Source organism: Lampetra planeri, chromosome 82 (assembly GCF_965212315.1).
Source record: "Lampetra planeri chromosome 82, kcLamPlan1.2.h2, whole genome shotgun sequence".
In the NCBI taxonomy this organism is placed as follows: Eukaryota; Metazoa; Chordata; class Hyperoartia; order Petromyzontiformes; family Petromyzontidae; genus Lampetra; species Lampetra planeri.
In genome coordinates this window covers 5,040,434-5,047,603 of record NC_136186.1, presented here as the reverse complement: position 1 = coordinate 5,047,603, position 7,170 = coordinate 5,040,434, and the positions used below count along the sequence as shown (strand labels likewise).

At 53.7% G+C, this 7,170-nt stretch overlaps 1 protein-coding gene across 1 annotated transcript in view; it reads left to right on the top strand.

The window, feature by feature from the left end:
• Nucleotides 1-7,170, top strand: part of LOC144738403 (histone-lysine N-methyltransferase 2B-like) — a 54,776-nt gene that overhangs the window by 46,095 nt on the left and 1,511 nt on the right. The window contains exons 19-22 of the mRNA XM_078621439.1: nt 3,752-3,835; nt 5,576-5,646; nt 6,138-6,256; nt 6,842-6,939. Of these exons, the coding sequence (XP_078477565.1) occupies nt 3,752-3,835; nt 5,576-5,646; nt 6,138-6,256; nt 6,842-6,939 (372 nt within the window). The remainder of the gene's footprint in view (nt 1-3,751; nt 3,836-5,575; nt 5,647-6,137; nt 6,257-6,841; nt 6,940-7,170) is intronic.

Sequence of the window (7,170 nt, the reverse complement as noted above, 5' to 3'; positions counted from 1 at the left end):
TGTGTAGTGTAGTAGTGTAGTGTAGTTAGTAGTGTAGTTAATATAGTAGTTAGTAGTTTATAGTGTGTAGTGTAGTAGTGTAGTGTATAGTGTAGTGTAGTTAGTAGTGTAGTTAGTAGAGTTAGTTAGTAGTGTAGTTAGTGTAGTAGTTAGTAGTTTATAGTGTGTAGTGTAGTGTATAGTGTAGTGTAGTTAGTAGTGTAGTTAGTGTAGTAGTTAGTAGTTTATAGTGTGTAGTGTAGTGTATAGTGTAGTGTAGTTAGTAGTGTAGTTAGTGTAGTAGTTAGTAGTTTATAGTGTGTAGTGTAGTGTATAGTGTAGTGTAGTTAGTAGTGTAGTTAGTAGTGTAGTTAGTGTAGTTAGTGTCGTGTGTATGGTGTAGTTAGTAGTGTAGTTAGTGTAGTTCGTGTGTAGTTAGTAGTGTATAGTGTAGAGTATAGTGTAGTGTAGTTAGTAGTGTATAGTGTAGTGTAGTATACTAGTACAGCACTAGTGTGTAGTGTAGTGTATAGTGTAGTGTAGTAGTGTATAGTGTATAATGTAGTGTCTCTCTCTGTCTCTGTGTGTCCGTGTCTGTCTCTCTCTCTCCGTGTCTCCGTGTCTCTGTGTGTCTCTCTCCGTGTCTCTCTCCGTGTCTCTCTCCGTGTCTCTCCGTGTCTCTGTGTGTGTCTCTCTCCGTGTGTCTCTCTCTCCGTGTCTCTCTCCGTGTCTCTCTCCGTGTCTCTCCGTGTCTCTGTGTGTCTCTCTCCGTGTCTCTCTCCGTGTCTCTCCGTGTCTCTGTGTGTGTCTCTCTCCGTGTGTCTCTCTCTCCGTGTCTCTGTCTCTCCGTGTCTCTGTCTCTCCGTGTCTCTGTCTCTCCGTGTCTCTGTCTCTCTGTGTCTCTGTGTGTCTCTCTCCGTGTCTCTCTCCGTGTCTCTGTGTGTCTCTCTCCGTGTCTCTCTCCGTGTCTCTCTCCGTGTCTCTCTGTCTCCGTGTCTCTCTCCGTGTCTCTGTGTGTCTCTCTCCGTGTCTCTCTCCGTGTCTCTGTGTGTCTCTCTCCGTGTCTCTCTGTCTCCGTGTCTCTCTCCGTGTCTCTGTGTGTCTCTCTCCGTGTCTCTCTCCGTGTCTCTGTGTGTCTCTCTCCGTGTCTCTCTCCGTGTCTCTCTCCGTGTCTCTCTGTCTCCGTGTCTCTCTCCGTGTCTCTGTGTGTCTCTCTCCGTGTCTCTCTCCGTGTCTCTGTCTCTCCGTGTCTCTGTCTCTCCGTGTCTCTGTGTGTCTCTCTCCGTGTCTCTCTCTGTGTCTCTCTGTCTGTGTCTCCGTGTCTCTGTGTGTCTCTCTCCGTGTCTCTCTCCGTGTCTCTCCGTGTCTCTCCGTGTCTCTGTGTGTGTCTCTCTCCGTGTCTCTCTGTCTCCGTGTCTCTCTCCGTGTCTCTGTGTGTCTCTGTCTCTGTCTCTCCGTGTCTCTGTGTGTCTCTCTCCGTGTCTCTCTCCGTGTCTCTCCGTGTCTCTGTGTGTGTCTCTCTCCGTGTCTCTCTCTCTCCGTGTCTCTCTCCGTGTCTCTCCGTGTCTCTCCGTGTCTCTGTGTGTCTCTTTCCGTGTCTCTCGCCGTGTCTCTCCGTGTCTCTCCGTGTCTCTCTGTGTGTGTCTCTCCGTGTCTCTCTCCGTGTCTCTCCGTGTCTGTCTCTCCGTGTCTCTGTCTCTCCGTGTCTCTGTGTGTCTCTCTCCGTGTCTCTCCGTGTCTCTCCGTGTGTCTCTCTCCGTGTCTCTCCGTGTCTCTCTCTCCGTGTCTCTCTCTCTCCGTGTCTCTGTGTCTCTCTGTCTCTGTGTCTCTCACTGTCTCTCCGTGTCTCTGGGCGTCTCTCTCCGTGTCTCTCTCTCTCCGTGTCTCTCTCTCTCCGTGTCTCTCTTTGTGTGTCTCTCCGTGTCTTTGGGCGTCTCTGTCTCTGTGTCTCTCACTGTGTCTCCGTGTCTCTGTGTGTCTCTCTCCGTGTCTCTCTCCGTGTCTCTCCGTGTCTCTGTGTGTCTCTTTCCGTGTCTCTCTCCGTGTCTCTGTGTGTCTCTTTCCGTGTCTCTCTCCGTGTCTCTCTCCGTGTCTCTGGGCGTCTCTGTCTCTGTGTCTCTCACTGTGTCTCCGTGTCTCTCTCCGTGTCTCTCTCCGTGTCTCTTTCCGTGTCTCTCTCCGTGTCTCTCTCCGTGTCTCTCTCCGTGTCTCTGGGCGTCTCTGTGTCTCTCACTGTGTCTCCGTGTCTCTGTGTGTTTCTCTCCGTGTCTCTGTCTCTCCGTGTCTCTCTCCGTGTCTCTCTCCGTGTCTCTTTCCGTGTCTCTCTCCGTGTCTCTCTCCGTGTCTCTCTCCGTGTCTCTCTCCGTGTCTCTCTCCGTGTGTCTCCGTGTCTCTCTCCGTGTCTCTCCGTGTCTCTCCGTGTCTCTCCGTGTGTCTCCGTGTGTCTCTCTCCGTGTCTCTGTGTGTCTCTCTCCGTGTCTCTCTCCGTGTCTCTCTCCGTGTCTCTCTGTCTCCGTGTCTCTCTCCGTGTCTCTGTGTGTCTCTCTCCGTGTCTCTCTCCGTGTCTCTGTCTCTCCGTGTCTCTGTCTCTCCGTGTCTCTGTGTGTCTCTCTCCGTGTCTCTCTCTGTGTCTCTCTGTCTGTGTCTCCGTGTCTCTGTGTGTCTCTCTCCGTGTCTCTCTCCGTGTCTCTCCGTGTCTCTCCGTGTCTCTGTGTGTGTCTCTCTCCGTGTCTCTCTGTCTCCGTGTCTCTCTCCGTGTCTCTGTGTGTCTCTGTCTCTGTCTCTCCGTGTCTCTGTGTGTCTCTCTCCGTGTCTCTCTCCGTGTCTCTCCGTGTCTCTGTGTGTGTCTCTCTCCGTGTCTCTCTCTCTCCGTGTCTCTCTCCGTGTCTCTCCGTGTCTCTCCGTGTCTCTGTGTGTCTCTTTCCGTGTCTCTCGCCGTGTCTCTCCGTGTCTCTCCGTGTCTCTCTGTGTGTGTCTCTCCGTGTCTCTCTCCGTGTCTCTCCGTGTCTGTCTCTCCGTGTCTCTGTCTCTCCGTGTCTCTGTGTGTCTCTCTCCGTGTCTCTCCGTGTCTCTCCGTGTGTCTCTCTCCGTGTCTCTCCGTGTCTCTCTCTCCGTGTCTCTCTCTCTCCGTGTCTCTGTGTCTCTCTGTCTCTGTGTCTCTCACTGTCTCTCCGTGTCTCTGGGCGTCTCTCTCCGTGTCTCTCTCTCTCCGTGTCTCTCTCTCTCCGTGTCTCTCTTTGTGTGTCTCTCCGTGTCTTTGGGTGTCTCTGTCTCTGTGTCTCTCACTGTGTCTCCGTGTCTCTGTGTGTCTCTCTCCGTGTCTCTCTCCGTGTCTCTCCGTGTCTCTGTGTGTCTCTTTCCGTGTCTCTCTCCGTGTCTCTGTGTGTCTCTTTCCGTGTCTCTCTCCGTGTCTCTCTCCGTGTCTCTGGGCGTCTCTGTCTCTGTGTCTCTCACTGTGTCTCCGTGTCTCTCTCCGTGTCTCTCTCCGTGTCTCTTTCCGTGTCTCTCTCCGTGTCTCTCTCCGTGTCTCTCTCCGTGTCTCTGGGCGTCTCTGTGTCTCTCACTGTGTCTCCGTGTCTCTGTGTGTTTCTCTCCGTGTCTCTGTCTCTCCGTGTCTCTCTCCGTGTCTCTCTCCGTGTCTCTTTCCGTGTCTCTCTCCGTGTCTCTCTCCGTGTCTCTCCGTGTCTCTCTCCGTGTCTCTCCGTGTCTCTCCGTGTCTCTCCGTGTCTCTCCGTGTGTCTCTCTCCGTGTCTCTGGGCGTCTCTGTCTGCAGTGCGGCTTTGTGCAGGACGTAGTGGCCGCCATCTCCAAGCCGGGCGAGGCCCGTGCCACCCACCTCAAGGCCACCTTCATGCAGGTGAGAGCCCCACGGCATGCTGGGTAATCGCCCCAGTGCGTGCTGGGTAAACACCCCAGTGCGTGCTGGGTAAACACCCCAGTGCGTGCTGGGTAAACACCCCAGTGCGTGCTGGGTAAACACCCCAGTGCGTGCTGGGTAAACACCCCAGTGCGTGCTGGGTAAACACCCCAGTGCGTGCTGGGTAATCAGCCCAGTGCGTGCTGGGTAATCAGCCCAGTGCGTGCTGGGTAAACACCCCAGTGCGTGCTGGGTAAACACCCCAGTGCGTGCTGGGTAAACACCCCAGTGCGTGCTGGGTAATCACCCCAGTGCGTGCTGGGTAATCACCCCAGTGCGTGCTGGGTAAACACCCCAGTGCGTGCTGGGTAATCACCCCAGTGCGTGCTGGGTAATCACCCCAGTGCGTGCTGGGTAATCACCCCAGTGCGTGCTGGGTAAACACCCCAGTGCGTGCTGGGTAATCAGCCCAGTGCGTGCTGGGTAATCACCCCAGTGCGTGCTGGGTAAACACCCCAGTGCGTGCTGGGTAATCACCCCAGTGCGTGCTGGGTAATCACCCCAGTGCGTGCTGGGTAATCTCCCCAGTGCGTGCTGGGTAATCACCCCAGTGCGTGCTGGGTAATCTCCCCAGTGCGTGCTGGGTAAACACCCCAGTGCGTGCTGGGTAAACACCCCAGTGCGTGCTGGGTAAACACCCCAGTGCGTGCTGGGTAAACACCCCAGTGCGTGCTGGGTAAACACCCCAGTGCGTGCTGGGTAATCACCCCAGTGCGTGCTGGGTAATCACCCCAGTGCGTGCTGGGTAATCTCCCCAGTGCGTGCTGGGTAATCACCCCAGTGCGTGCTGGGTAAATACCCCAGTGCATGCTGGGTAACCCCCCCCTGCCCCCCCAGTGCATGCTGGGTAATGGGTAATTGAGTAATTATACGGCTCACTGATTGCCTCTGTCTCTCTGTGTGTGTCTCTCTGTGTGTCTGTCTGTGTCTGTCTGTGTGTGTGTCTCTGTGTTTCTCTCTCTGTGTGTGTCTCTGTGTGCCTGTGTGTGTGTGTCTGTGGCTCTGTGTGTGTCTGTGTCTGTCTGTGTGTGTGTGTCTGTGTGTCTGTGTGTGTGTGTCTCTGTGTGCCTGTGTGTGTGTGCCTGTGTGTGTGTCTGTGTGTGTCTGTCTGTGTGTGTGTGTCTGTGTGTGTGTGTCTGTGTGTCTGTCTGTGTGTGTGTGTGTGTGTGCCTGTGTGTGTGTGCCTGTGGCTCTCTGTGTGTCTGTCTGTGTGTGTCTGTGTGTCTGTGTGTGTGTGTCTGTGTGTCTGTCTGTGTGTGTGTGCGTGTGTCTCTGTGCGTGTGTATGTGTGTGTCTGTGTGTGTGTGTCTCTGTGTATGTGTGTGTGTCTCTGTGTGTGTTTCTGTGTGTGTGTCTCTGTGTCTGTGTGCGTGTGTCTCTGTGTATGTGTGTGTGTGTGTGTGTCTCTGTGTGTGTGTGTGTGTGACTGTGTGTGTGTATGTGCGTGTCTGTGTGTGTGTGTATGTGCGTGTGTGTGCGTGTGTGTGTGCGTGTGTGTGTGTGTGTATGTGTCTCTGTGTGTGTGTGACTGTGTGTGTGTATGTGCGTGTGTGTGTGCGTGTGTGTGTGTGTATGTGTCTCTGTGTGTGTGTGACTGTGTGTGTGTATGTGCGTGTGTGTGTGTCTGTGTGTGCGTGTGTGTGTGCGTGTGCGTGTCTGTGTGTGTGTCTGTGTGTGTAGTTGATGGATCAGCTGTTCCCGTGGTTGGACATGAGCAACAGGTTCCCCTCACAAGTGAAGTCACCCAGGAGGTAACCACTGTACACCGCCACTGTACACCATGGTAACCACGGTAACCACTGTACACCACCACTGTACACCACCACGGTAACAATAGTACACTACTACTACTGATGATGATGATACTGCTACTGCTGCTGATACTACTATTGATGATGATGATACTACTACTGATACTGCTACTGCTGCTGATACTACTATTGATGATGATGATACTACTACTGATACTGCTACTGCTGCTGATACTACTATCGATGGTGATGATACTACTACTGATACTACTACTGCTGCTGATACTACTCCTGCTGCTGATGCTACTACTGCTGATGATGATGATACTGCTACTACTACTGATGATGATGATACTACTACTACTACTGATACTACTACTGCTGATACTACTACTACTGATACTACTACTACTGATACTACTACTACTGATACTACTAATGATGATACTACTACTGATGATACTACTCCTGCTGCTGCCGTGTGCCCCCAGTGAGCCCCCCAGTCCACTCTACAGGGTGCCCCCCACCACGGACCATCTCTACGCTCAGTGGAGAAGCCAGTGGGGAGATCATCCAGCAGTGGAGGACGTGGCAACCAGCAGCAGCAATGGTGAGGAGCTCACCACTCACCACTACTACACTCACCACTACACTCACCACTACTACACTCACCACTACACTCACCACTACTACACTCACCACTACTACACTCACCACCACTCACCACTACTACACTCACCACTACTACACTCACCACTACACTCACCACTACACTCACGACTACACTCACCACTACTACACTCACCACCACTCACCACTACACTCACCACTACTACACTCACCACCACTCACCACTACACTCACCACCACACTCACCACTACACTCACCACTACACTCACCACTACACTCACCACCACTCACCACTACTACACTCACCACTACACTCACCACCACACTCACCACCACTCACCACCACTCACGACTACTACACTCACCACTACACTCACCACTACTACACTCACCACTACACTCACCACCACACTCACCACCACACTCGCCACCACACTCACCACCACGCTCACCACCACACTCACCACCACACTCACCACCACACTCACCACCACCACCACCACGCTCACCACCTGTGACTGTGTGTATCTGACTGTGTGTGTGTGTGACTGTGTGCGTGTGCAGGGTGTGTGTCCCCGTGGCTGAGCTCCACTCCGCCGCCCTCAGCCCTCGACTGCCGCCAGTGCTGCCTCTGCCTCGAGTGCGGAGACCTGCAGCCCGACGTGTGTGCACTGTACACCGCACTGTACACCGCACTGTACACCGCACTGTACACTGCACTGCACACTGCACTGCACACCGCACTGCACACTGCACTGCACACTGTGTATCTGTATGTGTGTCTGTGTGTGTGTCTTGTGTGTCTGTGTGTGTGTGAGCGGTGGTGTAGCGGTTAGCGTGCTGCGCTATGAACCTGGCCACCCAGGTTCGATTCCCGCTCACGGCTAACACCA